This window comes from Nicotiana tomentosiformis, chromosome 12, assembly GCF_000390325.3.
Source record: "Nicotiana tomentosiformis chromosome 12, ASM39032v3, whole genome shotgun sequence".
Lineage (NCBI taxonomy): Eukaryota > Viridiplantae > Streptophyta > Magnoliopsida > Solanales > Solanaceae > Nicotiana > Nicotiana tomentosiformis.
In genome coordinates, this window is record NC_090823.1 from 64,795,050 (window position 1) to 64,818,331 (window position 23,282).

The following is a 23,282-nucleotide window of genomic DNA, read 5'->3' on the forward strand; positions in this document are numbered from 1 at the left end:
AGCATTTAGCAGATTGGAAATTACACGTAAGGATGCAATGCACCTAACAATTACACACTTCTATCATGCGTTCGAAAGATTGCATGCCTCATCCCAGCTTCATTTATTGTCTCACTTATGTATCTCTTTTCCTTTTCCCTTTTCAAAACCTCTCTTCTTGTTTTATTATGCTCTGTTTTTCTTGTTTTTGCTTCTAAACTCTTACATGGTTTTATTTGCATCCTTTGCGAACTGCTTATGTATCATGACGCCGCATGAATCAAACTATTACATAGTTGAGGGGAACGAAAAGAGGAGAATATTTTTGAGTTTCCGTTACTTTATTAAAACAAAAATATTTTTGGATTTCTCATTACATAACTCAAAGAAAAATCAAAACAAACTCAAAATGGAAAAACAATGCGAAAATAGACTCAAAGCGAAAAATACAAACATACTTGATAAACACAAATGTTAATACAAGGAAAACAAACCCTAGACTCAGAAAGGCAAAAACTTTGAAAACTCTAGTAAGAGCTTCCGGAACAACCTTGTGATTTGTATCCCTTAAGTCTTGGAACAACCTTGTGATTTGTTGCTCTCGGGCTTGCACCAACTGTAAAGCTCTATCTTTCTGATTTTTCAAGTTTACCATATCACCCTCTACTCTATTGAGCATTTTATAGCAATGCTCCCTTTTTGCCTCAAACTCTTAAAACGAAGAGCTCTGCATCGTGGTCCTGCTTTGCTTGACAGGCCAACCTCAAAATATTATCTATATCATCTTTTAATTGTATGATTATCTCTTTGGTTTTGTCCAATATTTTCTTAGTTTTTTCCAAGGCAATGTCATAATCTTGCACCTTTTCTAACATATTTACAATAGTCCTTTTCTCTTTCATACTTCTGACTGTACCTCAGAGGCTTTCTTTATTTGTTGGAGTTGAGCTCGAAGGGCCTCAATCTCCCAAACCAAGCTCTTTGTCATGACCCAGCCGAGGGCCGCGACGGATAACTGACACTAAGTGTTGATCATCACTAAGATTGCTAATAATCTACTAATCATGAATATAAACGGATAAAATGAATAAGCATAATCATGACTGATAAGAATTGTACAATCTAGAAAGTTGACAAGGCTAACACAAGCTGACATATAAAACATACTAACTATATAGGTGCATATCTACAGGCCTCTAGGAGTGTTGAACTGAAAAATTACTGGACGGAACAGGGCCCCATCATACACAAACTATCTGACTGTACACATACCAAAAGATAAGTAACTTCGAGAGTAAGCGGAGTGACTCCAATAGCTGGTGGATGGCCTACTAATATGGCTCAAACGCTGAACTATATGTGCCTGCGCGGCATGAAACGCAGCGCCCTGGAAGGGAAGTCAGTATGATATGTACAAAGTATGTAGGGTTAAAAGCATATGTAAAGCATACTAAAGTATGACTGTAAGATGGAAATCTGAAGAAAATATGAAATCTAAACAAGAGTCTGAACTAACAACTTATTAGGAACTGAACCGAAGTTTAAGTGAAACTATGCTGAAACTGAACAACTATCTGAACTAGTACCTGTCTGGTGTTATGGGCTATATCCCCCCAATCAGGTAACTGCAAAATTTAACTAGCCTCATATATAGTCATGCAATGCAAAATGTAGCTATGTACATATATATAACATGCCTGACTGGTGTTATGGGCTATATCCCCCCAGCAGGTAAATATATAATCAACAGGTCCGACTGGTGTTATGGGCTATCTCCCCCAGCATATAATCAATAGGCCTCGCTAGCGTTATGGGCTATCTCCCCAGCTTATAATCAATAGGCCTTGTTAGCGTTATGGGCTATATTTCCCCCAGCATAATCAATGTAAGCATGTATGAGGCATAACACATATGGTAACATCATATGGACTCAAGATATCATGAAGGAAATAAAAAGAATCACAAACGTAATCTGACGCTCGTCGTCCATAAGTTGGACGAAGGAGCCTATCCCTATTTTAGGGAGGAACTGAGTATGTACATGAGATACTAAGGTTAATTAACTTATTAGTATCCCTCTATAATCAATTTAGAACCAAGAAACTTAGATTTGTCCAACTTTTTAAATTTTCAAACAATTTGGCAGAATTTCCCCTAAAACTGGATGATCCCCAAAAACAACAGCAAGCACCATAATATACACGGGAATGGATACCCAACCAAGATGGTAACATCAAACTAAAGGAGATCCAGTTATCTACAATAGTGTTAATTGATCGGCAAAACAGAATTGTGAACGTAATGTCAACTCATAATGGCTAACTTGTGACAAGAATGTCTAAATATGATTTAGGAATAATATACGCATCAACACATGACAATTAAGCTTATATAATCATAAATGAATCTATTAGGATCATACGGGGGTTAGGTATACATAAAAATATCAGAGGAACATACCAAACGAAAGTCCGAATGGCATAGGCCAAATTTGCGATTTGCCTTTTATTTTTGTTGTATTTTGAAGTTCCAACCTAAACTATTTTATTCTATAATTCATATATGGAATTTAATAATATACAAGTATTCAATAAATGCTGATATTTACCTTGAAAAAATCTTAAAAGATAAAGAAGAAAGGCTAGAACATAGCTAAACCAAATCATGTCGAAAGCGAAATGAAAACCCTACATATCTCTTGTGTTCTTGCTTTCAAAAATAGTTCCCTTTGATAAACACCCTTACTTATGCTTGTATAACCAAAATACAGAGGTGAAAATCTTGCTTAGCCACGAATCTCTTACCAAAACTCGAATTATAAGGAGAAAGGAGGACAATAAAGTCTTACATATGTCGTAAGGATTACGTTGATGTGTTCGCTTCATGATTTAGAGTTGCGGATGATGGGATTACTTCAAAACCCTAAGGATGTGTTTAGGAGGTCTAGAGAGAGTTTTTAGGTCTGATTTGGGTCGAAATTATCCTTAGATACGAAGGCTACAATTTTATATATCAAGATAATCCTCAACCGACCTTGTGGGTCCCAAAGGGAGCTACTTGTGCAGTCTCGCGAAAACGCAAATATCTTTCCACTCTGTCATTGTATCGAAGAACGGTTTTATGCATTGGAAATTAAACACATATATCTTGAATTTTGTGGGTGTATCACCCCGTAACTCCAAGTAAATTGAGAGAAAAGATCAGTATCATTAGACCTAAATTCTAAATAAAACTATGAACGTAACTTGCGACAACTTTTGTTTCATAACTCGTTTGACTTTAAAATAGAACACACGACTATAATACAACTAAAATACCTCATAACATCACCTATTTATCATGTCAAGAAACCTAGTATCATCCTAAAAGTATGGGTTATAACATTCCCAACTTGCCGACTTTCGACGAAACGTATTTTCTTCGATTCGTTTAGTTTCTAAACCTTCCAATCCTCTTGGTGCTTGTAGTTCAAGATCTTAAATATTTTTAACCTCCAAGGTAACATGATAAACTTACTTTATACACTTTTAATGATGATCTCATTGCGGAGCTCATATCAATTGACTTACGACGTACTTTTACGTACGAAAACATGGGGTATAACACTCTTCTTTTCCCCTCAGCTTCATGGGCTTGTAATTCCTTTTCAAAACTAAAGTTTCTTTACTTTTCTTGCAAAGTGCCAATAACTACCTGATATTCGTTTTCTTTTTCATCCTAGGCCAAACGTTCTTTAAAACATTGGACATGTAGACATTTTGTAGGTCTCTCAGGCTCATCATTCATGCAGGACCTTTTCCCATACCTTATAGCGTATCCTGGGTCCACCTCACCCCTTGCCGGGTCTTGCATTTGCATATCATCTTTCAAATAGAGGCAACCATCCCAGATTTGCTGAATCAGAGTCTTGGCAAGCAGGGCCTCTAGATGTAGCTCAATCACCTGAATGCTCAAGTCCTCATATTCAAGTACCGCTTGTTATCTTCCCAGATGTCGTAGAACCCTATGCAGAGCATATGGTTGGATACTTTTGCGGACCATTAGTAACAAATAGCTCTTGAGGGCTGGCATGTGCATGACCTCACTCTCTAGAAGCCATCATAAGGTCCACTCAATCTGGTTTGCGATCAAAGACCATAAGTGGATATACAGGCTTCTATTCCTACAGGAGAGTTGTAGTCACTCACCCTTTCTTTATAGTTCTTGGTGTAATTATCTTTATTCGGACCATGACTCATAAACCTAGGGTGACGATGGAGATTTTTAATCAGACACATTTGCAGGAGAATATTACATCATTCAAAGAATTTTGTCCTAGCTTTCCACAAAGTCAATGCTCGATAAATATCAGACAAGATAATCGATGTGAGGGTATGCTGAGCCTTCGTTGTAAGAACCTATACAACCCTGGCTATACGAGGGTCAATTGTTTTCTCCTCGTTTGGGAAGATCCCGTGTTTCTTTGCTTCCTTTGTTATTAGGACATTTTTTATGCACTTCGAAACCATTTAGCTGCCCAAATTTGGTGTACAGGAAGTAGAAGGAATAATGTCCCTTATTTATATCTCCATGTTTGACTTGTTTGCTGATGTTCAAAGGATCTAAGAATAGGTATGCACTGACGGCTCTAGAGAATATGAGCTTCTCGTTCCTCAAATCCCCACCAAATCTAGTGTAGCATGCGATCTCTTCCAATGTAGGAGTGAGCTCGAAATCAAAGAAATTATGTATTATGGTTGAGATATAGACGGGGCCTTATTGCCGGCATTGTCATTGTACTCTTCTTTATCTATAGAGGCTCTGTAGACATAGTTTGGGTTGTGTATTAGTGTCGGGAGAGACAAACTATGCTATGTTGTAGTTGTATTACTTGTCCATTTGAGACTTTAAAAATGGTGAAGCATATGGTGAGAAATTAGTAATTGCAGACATGACTACTTTATTGTTTAATTAAGGAAAATATATATTCTCTTTATTAATGAATGAGTTTGGGTAGAAGGAATCTAACATGCTCGCTCGGTCGGGTTCATTCGGTTGAGCGCCGGTCGCGCTCCTCAGTTTTGGGGCGTGACAAACTTGGTGTCCAAGCCTAAGGTTTTAAAGTGTCCTAGGATGTATTGGAGCCGTGTCTAGTAGAGTCCTTACTATCGGTGTGTTGTCAACCATATCTATAATTAGGATGCTATATGGGCATTTATGAATAATACCCTTCTTTCACGTTCTTGATCGTGCGATATATCTGGTTGTAAGTTTGTTCCTCCTTTAACTCCTGCGTTGCTCTAATTTTTAGTACATGGCACCTAAGAAGAAGGCAAGAACTGGCCAAAGAGCCAATGTCACCCCAGGAGTGACAGTGGATCCTATAATTGATGATGCGGGTGAGCACCAGAGGAGTGAGAATATTCCTCCAGCTACTACACTAACTGACTCTACTATAACTGATCAGACCGCACATGTCCCTGCACCTACTGAGGGTGCAATGGTCCCTCCAACTGATATACCAGTTCCACCTCCAGTTCCATCTTCTGATTCTGGTGTTTCTGATGTTGATCTTAGAGGAGCCATATGGATCTTGGCTCAAGTAGTGGCTTCCCAGGCCCAGAGGCCAAATGTTGCACCTACTTCTTCCAATCAGCCAGGGGATTCTACTAGTTCCATGGTGAATAGGTTTCTTTAGTTGGATCCTTCACTGTTCACGGGTACTAACCCAGAGGAGGATCCCCGGGATTTCATTGATTAGATGCACAAGACTCTCTGAGTCATGCGTGCTACTGAGATAGAGGCAGTGGAATTGCTCTCCTACCGCCTGAAAAAGGTGGCATATTCTTGGTTTGAACTATGGGAGGAGTCTCGTGAAGAAGGGAGCTCTCCGGCGAGGTGGGGTGAGTTTGCCGATGCCTTCATTGATCATTTCTTGCCTGCCGAGACTAAGGCATCCCGTGCTGAGTTTGAGAACCTGATGCAAGGTAGCCTGAGTCTGTGGGATTACCATATGAGATTCGTGTACCTGTCTAAGTATACTATTTACATGTTGCCCACTATGGAGGCTAGAGTTCGCCGATTTGTATATGGCCTTAGTCCCTTGGTAATTAATGAGGCCGCTACAACAGCCTTGAATTCTGATATGAACTATGGAAAGATGGTGACATTCTCTCAAGCCATAAAGACCTGCAAATTAAGGAACATAATGGAGCAAGAGGGTAGTAATAAGGCCCGGTCTGCGGGCAACTTTGGTGGTTCTTCTGGTGGTGGCAAGTCAACATTCAGGGGAGGGTCATCAGGGCCATCCCAGTCCTTTTCTCAGTCTTCAGCTAGTGCACGACCATCAGGGCCCAGTCAGCAGCAGCAGTATAGCCGGTTTAGGCCCAATCAGGGCAACGGGGACTCATATCAGTAGGGTCGTCATGGTGATAGATTCCAGCAGCAGATGAGGCCCCCATGCCCTCGTTGTGGAAAGATGCACCTAGGAATATGCTACATGGACTTACCCATATGCTATACATGCGGATTGAGGGGTCACATTCAGAGGGATTGTCGTTCGTCTCGCCAGGGTGCAGGTAGGGGCCCAACACCGCCAGCCAGTTCTGCAACTACTACATCCGTAGAACCTCCTCCAGCTCGAGGCACTCCAACAACCATAGGGCATGGTGCAGCTAGGAGTAGAGCACAGAGTTCTGGAGGATATGGCCGTTTCTAGGCTATGAGGGGTCGCCAGAATTCAGAGGCTTCTCCACATGTTGTCACATGTATATTAACCATGCAATCTCATGATGTATATGCTCTTATTGATCCCGGTTCCACTTTGTCATATGTCACACCTTATGTTGCAATGGAATTTGGGATAGAACAAGAACAGCTTTATGAGTCGTTCTCTATATCTACTCCGGTTGGTGAGTCTATTTTAGCCGTGCAGGTTTATACAGATTGTGTTGTAATGTTGCATGGTCGGGACACCGTGGACGATCTTATTGAATTGAGAATGGTCGATTTTGATGTGATAATGGGGATGGATTGGCTTTATTCATGTTTTGCCAAGCTTGATTGTCGAACCCGAATTGTTAGGTTCGAATTTCCAAATGAGCCAGTTATTGAGTGGAAGGGTGTTGATGTGGTGCCAAAGGGTAGGTTTGTTTCTTATCTTAAGGCCACAAAGATGATCAACAAGGGATGTATTTACCATTCGGTCCGGGTTACGGACACCGATGCCGAGGCACCTACACTTGAGTCTGTGCCTATTGTGAATGAATTTCCGAGAGTCTTTCCGGATGAACTCCCTAGGATCCTAACAGACAGGTAGATTGATTTTGGGATTGATGTGATGCCATACACACATCCTATATCTATTCCACCCTACAGGATGGCACCAGCATAATTGAAGGAGCTAAAGGAACATTTAAGAGATTTGTTAGAAAAGGGTTTTATCCGGCCGAGTGTGTCGCCTTGGGGCGCACCGGTCCTTTTTGTAAGAAAAAAAGATGGGCCACTGAGAATGTGTATTGACTATCGACAGCTTAATAATGTAACAATCAGAAATAAGTACCCACTGCCAAGAATAGATGACTTGTTTGACCAATTGCAAGGTGCTAGGTACTTCTCCAAAATTGATTTAAGATCCGGGTATCACCAATTGAAGATCAGGGAGCGGGATATTTCGAAAATAGCTTTTAGGACCCGGTATGGGCATTTTGAATTTCTGGTGATGTCTTTTGGGCTAACAAATGCCCCAGCAGCCTTCATGGATCTTATGAATCGCGTTTTTATGCCATTCCTCGACTCCTTGGTGATAGTCTTCATTGACGATATTCTTGTATATTCACGAAGTCAGGAGGACCATGCTGACTATCTTAGGGTAGTTCTGCAAACCCTACATTAGCACAAATTATATGCAAAGTTTTCTAAATGTGAATTTTGGCTCGAGTCGGTCATATTCTTGGGTCATGTTGTCTCTAATGAAGGAATTAAGGTTGATCCTCAGAAAATTGCAGCTGTGAAGAATTGGCCGAGGCCTACAACTCCATCATAGATTCGCAGTTTCTTAGGCTTAACTTGATATTACAGAAAGTTCGTGGAGAGGTTTTATACTCTTGCCTCTCCATTGACTAAAATGATGCAGAAGGTAATTAAGTTCCAATGGTCAGATGCTTGTGAAAAGAGTTTTCAGGAATTGAAAGCAAGATTGACTACGACACTGGTGTTGACTCTACCAGAGGATATAGATGGATTTGTGGTATATTGTGATGCTTCAAGAATCAGGCTTGGGTGTGTATTAATGCAACATGGGAAGGTGATAGCTTATGCTTCTAGGCAACTCAAGAATCATGAAAAGAACTATCCAACACATGATTTAGAACTTGCAGCAGTAGTATTTGCATGGAAAATTTGGCATCATTATTTATATGGGGTCCATGTGGATATATTCACGGGCCATAAGAGACTTCAATATATTTTCAAACAGAAGTAATTGAATCTGAGGTAGAGAAGATGGCTTGAATTACTCAAGGATTATGACATTGATATTTTATACCATTCGGGGAAAGCTAATGTTGTGGAAGATGCTCTTAGCCGAAAATCTATGGGTAGTTTAGCACACTTGGAGGAATACCAAAGGCCATTGGCCAAGGAAGTTCATCGATTGGCTAGTTTGGGAGTTTCGTCTTACGGACTCTAGTGAAGGAGGTGTAATTGTGCAGAATAGAGCTGAATCATCGCTTGTTGTGGAAGTCAAAGAGAAGCAATACAATGATCCATTGTTGGTGCAATTGAAAGAGGGAATTCATAAACATAAGACCATGGCCTTTTCTGTTGTCATGGATGATGGTACACTAAGGTACCAAGGGCGACTATGTGTTCCAAATGTGGATGGTCTCCGTGAAAGAATTTTTACTAAAGCTCACACTTCTAGATATTCCATGCAACCAGGTTCTACAAAAATGTATCATGATCTTAAGGAAGTCTATTGGTGGAATGATATGAAGAGGAATGCGGCGGACTTTGTGGCAAGATGTCTGAATTGTCAGCAAGTGAAGGCCGAACACCAAAGACCCGGTGGGTTGGCACAGAACATAGAAATTCCAATATGGAAATGGAAAATGATTAATATGGACTTTGTGGTAGGATTACCGCGCACTTTGTGCAAGTTTGACTCAATTTGGGTGATTGTGGATCGACTCACGAAATCAGCACACTTTTTGCTGGTTAAGTCTACCAACACAGCGGAGCAATGTGCTCAGTTGTATATCAAAAAAATAGTTAGGTTGCATGGCACCCTAGTTTCCATCATTTCTGATCGGGGAGCACAATTCACTGCTAATTTTTGGAAGAAATTTCAACAAGGTTTGGGTACTCAGGTGAATCTTAGTATAAACTTTCACCCACAGACTGACGGGCAGGAAGAGCGGACTATTCAAACGCTTGAGGATATGTTGCGTGCTTGTGTGCTAGACTTCAAAGGTAGCTGGAATGATCATTTACAAATTATAGAATTTGCATACAACAATATCTATCATGCTAGCGTTTAGATGGCACCTTTTGAGGCTTTATATGGTATGAGATGTAGATCTCCCATTGGGTGGTTCGAAATTAGGGAAGCAGAGTTGATAGGGCCAGACCTCGTTCATCGGGCTATGGAAAAAATGATAATCATTAAGGAGCAGTTGAAGACTACTCAGAGTCATCAAAAATCCTATTCGAATATTCGCCGTAGGAATTTGGAGTTCAAAGAAGATGATTGGGTATTCTTGAAAGTTTCCCCCATGAAGGGTGTAATGCAATTTGGTAAGAAAGGGAAATTGGGTCCGAGGTATGTCGGACCATACAAAATCATTTAGAGGATCGGTGAGGTGGCGTACAAGCTTGAGCTACCACCTAAGATGTCATTAGTACACCCGGTGTTATATATGTCTATGTTGAAGAAAGTAGTTGGAGATCCGACACTCATTGTTCCGGTTGAGACTATTGAGGTAAATGAGAAATTGACTTATGAAGAGATTTCGATTTCTATTATTGATAGTCAAGTCCGAAAATTGAGAAATAAAGAAATTACCTCCGTGAAAGTGTTGCGGCGAAACCAGCAGGTTGAAGAGGCTATATGGGAGGATCCTTATTTGTTTGAATGACCATGTATTTATAAAGTTGTGATACTAGAAAAATTATAAGACTTACTTCTATGAATTATGTATTATTTTTACATTTGATGTTGAGGGTGTTCCGTTCTGGAAATATATTGCTTATGAGGCCACAGTTGGTGTTGTTTGATATTATGTTACGTCGTTGGATTATGTATATGATGTTAGGATGTGTTTCTGGGGCTCTCTAACAGGTGGATAGGCCAAATTACAAAGGAAACTCTAGCGAAATATTTGGAAATTTAGGGGGTTAGTCAAATTTGGGGCTACTAGTTTATGTTATAAAACAAACTAAGTTGCATAAGATGCTAATGAAGGATTTTTACCCTCATTCGAGGACGAATGATCCTAAGCAGGGGAGAATGTAACACCCCAAAAAATTTTGAAGTACTTAAGTATAAAGCCCAGTAAAATTTACAAAGAAAATAATGTTTCATGGTGCCGGACTAGGCTTACGTGGCTCGGACTTTTTGGGCTGAACAATGTACCGGAAAGTAAAAGAAACATTTTTGGCGGAAAAGCGCATTTATGCGGTCCATTATGCGACTGCATAATCACTATACGGGTCGCATAATGGCCACAGAAGTGAGCAGGAGAGGGCCAAATCTGGCAGCAGGTATGCGGTCGACTATGCGACCGCATAACTGTTATGCGGTGCATTATACGACCGCATAACGGTTATGTGGAAAGCATAGTGACCACATACACAGACAGATTTTTGATTATTTTATCAGCAATTCTGCGACCGATATGCGGTCGCATATGCGACGACAGAACCGTTCCGGAGCTCCATTTTTGGGTTTTTAAAACCCGACCCTATTTTATTAAATACACTCTTTGGGTCATTTTTGAGCTATAATCTAATATTTTAGAGTGAGAGAGAGAGTGCCCTAGAGTGAGAAGGTGTTGTTCAATAATTGTTCTTCAATTCTTGCCCAAGTTTTGGAAGATTAAGAAGGCAAACTCACTAGGTCTTCATCCTAGAGGTAAGATTCTACACCATAACCCTCACTTTCGAATTTTATGTAGAAATGGACAACTAGCAAGATAATTTCTGGGCAGGAGGGTTGTTTATTTACATGCATGTGCTATAAAAGGGTAGATTATTGAACTAAAAATGATAAAGATTGGGTTGTGGGATGAAGGAATTCTCCATAACAGGACCTTGGAACATTAATGCACACTTAGTGTTTGATAAAATGCTCAAATGAGCTAGGACCATGATCATCTTCCTAATTTTGATTCAATTTGTTATATTTCTACAATAGATTGAAGTTTCTAAGAAATCTGGAATATTTTAGAGTTTAAGGAAGCTCAATTGAGGTATGTTGGCTAAACTCTTCTCTTAGAATTGAATCCCACAATATTCATGTAAATGATGTAAGTCCCGAGTGATTCATTATGAAACTGGCTATTCCGAGTAAGATTGGGTTGAAAGATATATGTTCAACAAGCATCCCAAATGCTTTAATCATGTTATGTTACCAATTGAGGATGCGTTAAAATATGGGTTGTGCATTAATAATGTTTCGACTTTAAGTCAAGTTTAAATGAAGGCTATTATTCAAAATTTTGTGAAATATCTCTATGTGCCTTAGACTCTAAGTTGCTCACATGTGTAGTACACACCTTGATTTGAATTGTATTTGTTGTTGATGATGATAATGATATTTGAAATTGATAAGGTGAGCATGAAATACTGAATATGGCCAACGTGCCAAGAATGATCTTATAATTATGGCCATTAGTGCAAATGAAGTGAAAAGATGTGAAAGTAATATGAAATGCGATGATTGATATAAAAAGGTTGATATCTCAAATAAGACGGCCTAGCCAGTCGGGTCGTGATCGGACACCATGCCGCACACATGGTGGTGATTGTGCTGGAAATTGTTGTTGAAATGGTGATTATGGTTGATGTCCCTAATGGATAGCCTAGCTGATCGGGTCGTGATCAAACTCCGTGTTAAAGACGGTGGTATTGATATTGAGAGTAATTGTGGTTGATGTCTCTAATGAGATAGCCTAGCCGATCGGGTCGTGACCGGACTCCATGCTAAGAGTACGGTGGTATTGGTATGGGGAATAATGGTATTGTGAATAATGGCATATCGATACTAAAAATCTCCAAATGTGAGATATGGAAATTAATTTGAACAGTGTCTTCATCCTAAATTGAGGTTTGATGTTAATTAAAGCTTCCTTTGATATTATGATAATCTTGTATGTATTATTTGTCATTCTATTGAGAGAGTGTTTAGTTATACATACTAGTGCTATTCGACAGTACTAACGTCCCTTTTGCCGGGGGCGCTACATCTTTTAATGGATGAAGGTGACTCCACAGTAGGTGAGCCCCACTTCATTCTGGGGTCATGAATCTTTTGTAATTTGTGTATTCTGTTTGAGGTATAGTCGGGGCCTTGTTGCCGATATTATCATTGTACTCTTCTTTATCTATAGAGGCTCCGTTGACATAGTGTGGGTTGTGTATTGGTGCTGGGAGAGACAAACTATTCTATGTTGTGGTTGTATTACTTGTCCATTTGAGACTTTAAAAATGGTGAACTTATGGTAAGAAATTTGTAATTGCAGACATGACCACTTTATTGTTTAATTAAGGAAAATATATATTCTCTTTATTCATGAATGAGTTTGGGTAGAAGGAATCTAACAAGCTCGATCGATCAGGTTCACTCGGTTGAGCACCGGTCGCGCTCTTCAGTTTTGGGGCGTGACAGCAGACATGTCCAGTCAAGCCCATTTCCGGGCATCGATTTTGCGGTGCATTTTGTGACCCGCATACCCATTTTGCGATCCATTATGTTACCGTAGACCTGCTTTTGGATGGTTAATTTTTCTATTTTCATAACCAGACCCCATTTTGATAAATAGGCTTTGGGGTTTATTTTTGGGCAATTATCTGAGGCTTTTTAGACAAAAGTAAGAGTGTTCTAGAGAGAGGAAGTAGATGAAGTATTTTGTTCATCAAGATCTTGTCCAAGCTTTGAAATCCAACAAGGAAATCTCACAAGTTCTTCATTTAAGAGGTAAGGTTCCATACCCTAGTTTTCAATGTCGGATTTAGGTAGAAGATGGTTGATTAGGAGTATGATTCTTGGGTATGAGAGTATTATTTATACATGCATGTACCAATAAGGTTTGTGGGAAGATTGTTGAGCTCAAATAAGTAAATATTGGGTTGTAGAATGAAGAACATCTTGTAGAAGAACTTTATAGCCAAATTTGCACACTCAGTGTTTGATAAACTGCCCAAATGAGCTGAAACCATGAATACATTCCTAATTTGTGTTCAATTTTGTTATGTCTCAAAATAGATTAGAATTTCTAGAATTTCCGGAACATTGTAGTAATTTAAGAAAAGATCAAAGCAAGGCATGTTGGCTAAACTACTATCTTAGAATTGAATTCAATGATGTTCTCATAAGTTTCAAGTATGGTTGTCTCAAGTTCCTTATTCTATGTTTCGAGTCATTCCCAATAAGTTCGATTGCCCCGAATAAGCAAAGTGTCGAGAATTATGTATTCAAAACGTGTTCCGAATGTGCCTATCACATTATGTTATCTTTTGGAAATTTGTTCAAGAATGATATGTGTATTAAAATGCTACGTCTTTGAGTTGTGTTTCAAATAAAGGTTATGATGCCAAATTGTGTGAGAAAACTCAATATGCTTAAGACTCTTAATTGCTCATATGTGTACCTAAAGTCTTGATTGGAAATGTCTAATTGTTGATAACCTATAAAGATGGTTGGAAGTGAAATAAGTGAATTAGGGATACAAAGTGTGACCAACGTGCCAAGAGTAAAAATTATACTTGTGGACAATGGTGCCAATGAAATGAAATGATGTGAGAAAGATTATGGAATTAGTTTTGACTCAACTATTCCAAAATTGACTTCGATAATATAATTGGCTAAAAGCTTATGAACTCAAGTGATGCCCATATGTGGCTGTATTAGCTAATGTTATGCTTTGTGAGTATTTTCAATATGTTTTGCGTTCTTACATATTCGTGAGTGAAAATTGTGCATTGTCCTTTTTAGGGAAAAGTATTTGAATAATGAATGATGTGTTAATTGTGTATGATTTTAACTTGTGCTTCGATTGCCAATCATTTTACTCCATTTCTTGGAAAGAAATCCATTGTGTTTAAAACCTTCATTACTAATGAACTTAAAGTTGTGATTTCCGAAATATTCTATTTGTTGATAATTATGATGATGATGATCTATGAAAGGGAAGAAATAAAAGCGTGAAATATATAATACGGCCATTGCGCCATGAATACAGAATCATATGTATGGCTAAGAGAGCCAATGAAATAATAATGTTGTAAGTGATTGAAAGTACGGATTAAGTGATATGTGGTGTGAAAGGTTATGAGATGTACGTATTTGTACTTTTGTTTCCAATGTGTTATATTCCCCTACGTTCTTGCGAGTAGAGACTATAATGTTCCTAAATGTTCTAAATGCTCTTAATGTTGTATGATCACCCATAGAAAGTACAAGTAAGTGATAGTATAGACATGAAATGTAGTCGTTGCCTAAATGAGAATATTGACGTATTGTATGTCCTAATGGTTTCAACTATAGTTGTATGTTTCTGAAATAATATATGTAAATGACTTCGATTGTTAAGTCCCCAAGAGTCATGAACCTAGATAATGACCTCAAGAGGTCAAGGGAGTGAATAATGAGATGGAAGGGAGATGTCCTTTGTTAAATGATGATGAACCTTAAGAAAAGGAATTGGGCCCATATGCCATTGAAATCGACTTATTGATTTACCTGTATGTGCTAATGTAATGAGTTGTGTTTCTCCATGATGAGCATGAACATGTAGTATTCCAATGATATGAGTAATTACGACCTTAAATGTAATGACAAACTATGTCGCTTTGAGCTTATATATAGTATTATGTAATACACCTCCACCCGCATATATTGGGGTGAGGCGGCATGACCGCTTTGTGTATGGATTGTGTTATTGTGACACACATCCACTCACATATATTGGGGTGAGGTGGTGGGGCCGCTTTATGTAGGAATTGTGGTATTGTGGAATACAGCTCTACCCGCATATATTAGGGTGAGGCGGCATGACCACTTTGTGTAGGGATTGTGGTATTGTGACACACATCCACCCACATATATTAGGGTGAGATGGTGGAGCCACTTTGTGTAGGGATTATGGTATTGTGATACAACTCCACCCGCATATATTGGGGTGAGGCGGTGGGGCCGCTTTGTGTAGCGATTGTGGTATTGTGATACACCTCCACCACTTATATCGGGGTGAGGCGGCATGGCCGCTTTGTGTGAAGGTGGTTATAGAGGATCCCCGTCTGAATATCTATAAATATTAATGGAAGCTCTAAATAAATTTGCTTGACATTAACGGCTATCTAAGCCCATTTATTGTTGCTATAATTCATCATATTCATGTCGTATTTCCAATCCCTTGAATAGGTATATTTGTATCGTGTAAGTGATCACTGTGAATGGTCTATTAAATACACAGGTGTATTGTATAGGTGATACTGTGAACGGTCTATTAGACGCATAGGTGTATAATATGATATGTGAACACTAACGACGGTCTATGAAATGCATATGTGTAAAATAAGGGAGGAAGGTGCCACTTTCATTGGCCTTGTTTGTACATGTTGTTACAATTACATTATATTATGTATTCCACGTATAGTTCATATGGCTCAGTTGATTCTAAAAGAAGTTTAGAATGATGCAAGTATAATAAAACTTGAAATATGAACCTATGGGATGTTTCGTAGTTTCTTGATGTACTTTATTTGTCTCTTATTTGAGTTACCGTATTTTCATATATTGTTTTGACTGCCTTACATACGAGTACTATTTCACATGTACTCATGTCCCTTTTGTCGGGGGCGCTGCATCTTTTAATAGATGCAGGTATACTTCTACAGGATGATATGGATCTTTGATAGGGATCTTCTTCACTACTCAGCTAATGGTGAACCCGCTATAGTTCTAATGGGTGTTTGGGTCTAGTTCGTTTTATGTATATAGGTATCCATTGTCATAGAAACTCCATGTACACTGTGGGTTATGTACTTAAAGTTTTGAGTTTTGCCATGTATTTATGTTTACAGTATTTACAGCTATTTATAAAGTTGTGTACCCACCATGAGAAACAATTTTAGGCCATTGAACCAAATATATTCATTATGAAAGTCAAGATCTAATTATGTTATGGTAAATGATGCATGAGTAATAATGAGAGGTTAATGTAAATTAGGCTTGCTCGACTGGATTTACTCGGTTGAGCGCTGGTCGCGCTCCTCGATTTCGGGGCGTGACAATAATTATCATTGAAGATCTTTCAATATCTTGTGATATCTGTGTTTACTTTAAGAAATCCACACTTCTAAATATTCTTCTTGCATTTTACTTTTGGATTCGGTCTTTTAGACAGAATATTTTCAAGAAGGCAATTTTCTTTTTTAGATTCATCGTTTCCGGTATGATCATTGCAAGCCATGACTTAGAATATTTGGCTTGTGAATTTTTATGTCTTTCAACACGTTTAAAGATGACATCTCATCTTCATTCGGGCATAAAGCAAATTTCAGGGGAAACGGTCAGAATAGATGATTATTTCGAAATAAGGTACATAAAATGTGTTGAAAGTAAAGCAGAACATGCAGTCGAAAGAGTAAAACTTTTACATTCATTTGAATAGGGTAATTAACCCAAATACATTGCTGAGTCACTTTTCACTTATTAAATAGGAAATAATCTGAGTGGGTACTAGAGCCACTAAGGAACCCTTTCAACTAGAATGGTCTCTATTGGAACGTGTATAAAAATATGATACTTTCTGGAATGATCTTGTTCCAATAGTTCAAAAACTTTTTGAAACTTTTGTAGTCTTCTAATCTTCGAGCTGCCGTCTTTTTAAGACAGTTTTTTGGTGGTCTTTGCGACTTCAGTCTTCATGACTCTATATTTGTGACTTTGATCTTTTTATTTCTATCTGGTGTAGTCTCCCAAATGTCCGAGTTTCTCGAACGCTGGTATTGTATCTTTGACTGTCTTCAGCTGCGTATTCGGCCTTTCGCAACCTTACTTTTAAATGTTCTTGTTCCTGAAAAGGAAGTGAAGGGACGGGAAATGTTATTATAGATGAAAGCAGTGTCGGAGCCTTTTCAAACAGATATTTTGACCTTGATCAGGAACTACTGGGATTTTTATATATTGTTGAAGTTCGGTATAGTCATTATTCTGGTCGGGCTAAAGAAGATAAATTTGTAAAGCATGCATCGGAAGGAAGACAAAATTGTTGCGGTTCTCAAAAGTAGAATCGTTTTCCCGTATCTTGACTATCCAACACGGTCTTTCCTAGTTGGGTAAGAGTTTCCCTGCATTAGGTTCCTGGGTTGCCAAGAGCACATTCTGAAGTACATAGTCCCCCATTTTGAAGGTTCAAAGGTCGGCCATCTTGTTGTAGCACTTCTCGATCCTTTGCTTCTGACTCGCCATCCGAATTAAAGCTATTTCTCACTGTCTGTTAAGAAAATCCAACTCGATTGCTGAGGATTTGTTGTTTGATTCTTCAGTGGCATGAGCGAACCTCAAGCTCGATTGTTCCATCTCGACCTGAATGAGTGCTTCAGACCCATATATAAGGGAAAGGGAGGTTTCCCCGGTGCTCGACATTGTCATCGTGCGGTATGCCCATAACACTTCATGCAGCTCTTCTAGCCACCTTCTTTTGGATGCTTCTAGCCTTTTCTTTAAGTTGTTCAGCATGACTTTGTTGGAAGACTCAACTTGTCTTTTTGCTCCCGGATGATACAGAGTGAAACTGATCCTTTTGATATGCCATTCTTCGAGGAATTCTGTTATCTTGGCTCCTATAAACTATGGTCCATTATCACATGTAATTTCCTTTGGGACACTGAATCTGCATATAATTTCGTCCAAATAAAGTCTATAACTTCTTTTTCTTAGACATGCATGGATGCACTTACTTCTGCCAAATTTGAAAAGTAGTCCGTCAAAACTAGAAAAAACTTTACCTGCCCTATAGAGTATGATAATAGTCCTATTATTTTCATTGCCCACTTTATGAAGGGCCACAGAGTAAGTATGGAATGATGTGGTTTGGCCGTTTGGTCTAATCAATGAGCAAACCACTGGCACTTGTCATATTTTTGACGAAATTAGTTGTGTCCTACTACATTCGAGGCAAGTAATATCTGACCCTAATCAGCTTCTAAACTATTGACCTATCTCCGCAATGATTACTGCAATGTCCTTCATGGACCTCTCTCATTACTCAATATGTGTCCCCAGGTACTAGACACTTAGCTAGCGGACCACTGAAGGTTTTTTGGCATAAGTACCCTCCGATGAGATAATATCTTGTCGCTCGAATTTTGAGTTGTCGAGCTGTCTTTTTGTCTTCATGAAATGTTCCGTTCTGCAAATAGTTAATAAAATCTTTATGCCAGTCCTGGGTTAGGTTAGTCGCATTTACCTCGTCTTTGGACTTGTCAATGGATGACTAAAATAGATGGACAACCGATTTGCTTCCAGACTCGGTGATGTCTAATACTGAACTGAGATTGGCTAAAGCATCATCTTACATGTTTTCTTTTTGAGGTATTTGAGTAGCTTTACATTCTCGAAATATACTAGGAATCGTGTATCCTTGGTCAAGTATTTTTGCATTCGAGCTTTTCGTACCACATAGGTTCCTTGCACTTTATTTATTATTAATTAAGAATCACTCTTCAGTTCTATATGCTTGGACCCGAGCCACCTGGCAAATTCGAGCCCTGTAACAATGATGTCATATTCGAATTCATTGTTAGTTATAAAATAATATTTAATATATTGCTATGATATTTTTCCAATTGGTGTGATAAGTAATCCTCCAAGCCCGGAGCTTTTCATATTCATTGAACTATTTGCATAGAGGGTCCAAATCCCAGGGTCATTCTAGAAGTAATGATTGCTTCCTTATCTGCTTTGGGAGGTACGCTCGTTCAGTCAGCAACAAAGTCGGCTAGGACTTGTGACTTGATGGCAATAGGAAGTTGATATGAGATATCATATGTGCTTAATCCAACTGCCCATTTGGATGGTCGTCTTGAGAGTTTCGACTTGTGTAGGATACTTTGTAACAAAAAAGTAATAACGACAGAAATAGGATGACACTAAAAATAGGGTCTTAATTTTCGGGCAGCCACTATAAGTGCCAGAGATAAGTCTCTAAGTGTGGATACCTCGTTTTGGTGTCTAGTAGTATTTTAATAACATAATAAATTAAAAACTATGTACCTTGATCTTCTCATACTAAAATCGTTCTGGCCGAGACTTCAGATACAACTAGGTATAACAACAATCACTCCCTCTCACGAGGCTTTGACATCAATGGTGGATTTAATAAGTAACTCTTCAAATCTCTTAATGTTTGTTGGCATTCTAGAGTTGATTCAAAATTCTTTTGCTTATTTAATATGGAGATGTAATTCTGACACTGTTCTGATGATCGAGATATAAATTGACCAAGGGCTGCTATCCGACCTGTCAGTATTTGCACATTTTTCTTGCTTGTTAACATATCAGGTATATCTTCGATGACTTTGATTTGAGCTGGGTCGACTTCTATTCCTCTATAGGAAACCAAAAAATCTAGGAATTTAACTGAAGCCACTCCGAAGGCACATTTTTCGGATTTTATTTTATCTTATACCTCCGAAGAGTGACAAGTATTCCCTTATATAATCCAGGTGGTCCTATGCATGCAACGACTTGACTAACATATCATTGATATAAACTTTCATGGATTTTTCGATATAGTTTTTGAGCATCGTTTTAACCAATCTCTGATACATCTCCCCTACATTTTTTTAAACCGAATAACATTACATTATAACATTAAGTCTCCTTGTAGGTGATAAAGGATATTTCTTTACTGATCGTTTCGGCCTATTCTTATTTAGTTATATTCATAATAAGCATCTTAAAAACTTAGCAACCCATGACCAGTGGTTGTATCTATGAGTGTAACGACCCGACCGGTCAATTTACTTTCTAGAAACCCGTTCCCATAGTTAAGACTTTCGTATGTGCTTTTCCTATTTTATGACTTGCGGGGGGCAGTTGGTTCAATTTTGGAATGGTTCGATTTGAATTCGGAATACTAAGTTCCAAAATAGCGGCTTAATGTGGTCAAGTTTGACTTAAATCAACACTTAGTATAAACAACCTCGAAATTGTGATTTGAAGTTTTTAATAGCTTTGTATGGTGATTTTAAGCTTGGTAGTGTGTTCTAATCGAGTTTCGGCCGATTCGGGAGTGATTCACACTTTTTGTTGCAAATTGGCATTTTTGAGGTTTTATAGTTTGCTAAGTTTGACTTGGAATGGACCTTGCTGATATCGGATCCTGTTTGGTATTTTGACCCTAGGGATAGGTTCGTATTGTCATATCGAACTTGTGTGTGAAATTTGGTTCTATTTCGATTTTTCTAGGTATGATTCCTCGCGTTCAGTGTTAGTTGATAAAAGATAGAAGCTTGGAAGATTGATAATTTGGTTTGGGGTGTGATTCTTGGTTGTGATGCTATTTTAAGCATTTTGAGGCCTCGAGTAGGTCCAGGTTATTTTTATAGACTTGTTCGTATAATTGGACAGGGTCTCGGGTGGTTCGGTTGAGTTTAGGATCACCCGGAACATATTCAAAGTCGGTAGAATTTTGCTGGTGTTGGTATGCTTCACGATCTTGAAGGAGGTCCTGCGATCACGAAAAAGGAATTTGGAGCGGGTAGATGTTGCTTTTCAGGAATGCAAAGTTGGCCCAACGAACGTGATTGAGAACCTGGCTCCTCTTTGCGAACATATAGGAGCCTACGCGAACGCGAAGAAGTAAGAGAAAGGGAAGCGCGGGCAGGCTCTGGCCTTCGCGAATGCGGCAGTGGTTTTGCGAAAGCGAAGGATTGGCGGAAGTGATCTTCGCTAATACGACAGGGTTTTAGTGAATGCGAAGAATGAAGCCTTGGTAGGAGCATCGTTGGCCTTCACGATCGAGTGGGTGATTCCGCGATCACGATGAAGGATGCTTGGGTAGATTATAAGTCTCATTTCAGTACTAAGGCTCATTTTATCATATTTTCTCTTGGCTTGGGCGATTTGGGATCTTGTTTAAGGGTCATTTTCATCAACTATCACTAGATAAGTGATTTCTACTTATTGTGAGTAAAATACATGGATTATGTCTGGATTTTAACATGAAAAATAGTAGAAATGGTGGGGATTAGTTGGAAAACCTAGAATTGGTAAAATTGGATTTGACCACGAATTTTGGCATGATTTTTGAAATAAATTATATATTTGAGTACGTGATGCCATGGATAACATTTAACTTAAAACATTTTGGGAATCCAGGTGCGTGGGCCTGTGGTTTACTTTTGTTGACTTTTCGAGTCGGGTTGAGAATTATTTCTAATTGTTAAATTATGAGTTCTTGAGTATATTTTGATTGGTTTGCACATTCCTTTGACTGGTTTCAAGTTACTCGATATCGATTTGAGGTGTTAGTGAAGTGTTGGAGTCAAGTATTGGGATAGGAAGCAAGGTAAGTCTCTTGCCTAATCTTGTAAGAGAGAATTATTCCCGTAGGTATTATTTTTTTTATGTGCTACGTGTTATGGGTGTTACGTACGTACAAGGTGACGAGCGTCCGCGCGTAATCTAGATTCTTGGTTATGTCCGGGTAGACTTAGACTTACTTCATTCCTTAACTGTACTACTTGAATTTATCTTGCCTGTTTGATTACTTGAATTCATAACTGAACTTGAGACTAGAATGTACGTATTTGATCGAGCGTCTTTACTTTAAGTTTTGACGAGATACTTGATTGTCGGTAAAAATTATGTTTTCTCTTGCATTCATATCCTCGTGTTATGCTTATGTGATTGGTAGTTTCGTGATTTTGTGATGCGGATGTACATTCGAGTATGGGGCTAGTAACCCGATGAACGTTTCTATATTTCTATGGGATCGGGTCGTTCGTCTCGACAGTGTTATGAAATGTTATTATGGGAGCGGGTCGTTTGCCTTAGCAGTATTATGAGATGCATCTATGGATCGAGCCGTATGACCTTGGCAGTATTGTGTAATACTATTCTCTTGGGATCGGGTCGTTTGCCTCGGCAGAATAGTGCATAATATTCGATAGGGAGTTAGAGCACATGAGTTTTCCTGATTTGGGATTTGACATTGTGTCTTATATTTGTTATCTTTGTTTCCTTCGAGGCAGTGTATGATATTGAATGATTTTGTAATTATTTTTTTGCTGAGAATCATGTTATTTATATTTACCTATATCGTTACTACTTGTTGTGCTTGATACCTGTCTACTTTTATGTGCATTATTATTGGACCACTAGTAAGTGTCGACGTCGACCCCTCATCACTACTTCTTTGAAGTTATACTATATACTTACTAGGTACATATTGATATACGTACTCATACTACACTTTTGCACTATCTATGTAGGTACTGAAATAGGTACATCAGGTGATAACTTAGGCGCGTGAGCGTATCAGCTGGAGACTTAGTGGTGAGCTTCTTTCCATGCTTTAACCCGCAGTACTCGGAGTCTCCTTCCCCTAAATTTATTTCATTCAACCTACTTTTATTTTAGACAGTAGTTGTAGTGGTTTGATATGTTCTATTAGTTGCTCGTGCACTAATGACACCGAGTCTTGGGGATTTATAGTAGATGTTCATGATTGTATTTGATATTTATATCTTTTCGCCTTATGTTTTGTTCATATTTTGTGACTTAGTAAAAATTAATGTATTTTTATCACGGTTCCTAAATCTCTCTCCGCTTCATTATTTCAATGCTTTATTTTAAAAAGTATTATGAGAGGTTGTTTGTGTTGATCATTTATCGTTGGCTTGCCTAACGGCAGCGTTGGGCGCCATCACAACCTATGGTGGGAATTGGGCCATGACAGCTTGGTATTAGAGCACTAGGTTCACATAGGTTTCACGAGTCATGAGCGGACCTAGTAGAGTCTCGCAGATCGGTGCGGAGACGTCTGCACTTATCTTCGAGAGGCTATAGGGTGTCAGGAAACTTCTTTTTCTTC

The 23,282-nt window shown here is 38.7% G+C and overlaps 1 protein-coding gene across 1 annotated transcript in view; it reads left to right on the forward strand.

The window, feature by feature from the left end:
• The first annotated feature begins 5,458 nt into the window (after positions 1–5,458).
• The window catches only part of LOC138902778 (uncharacterized), a 30,998-nt gene continuing 13,174 nt past the window's right edge, over positions 5,459–23,282 (forward strand). The window contains exon 1 of the mRNA XM_070190676.1: positions 5,459–5,638. Within this exon, the coding sequence (XP_070046777.1) occupies positions 5,459–5,638 (180 nt within the window). The remainder of the gene's footprint in view (positions 5,639–23,282) is intronic.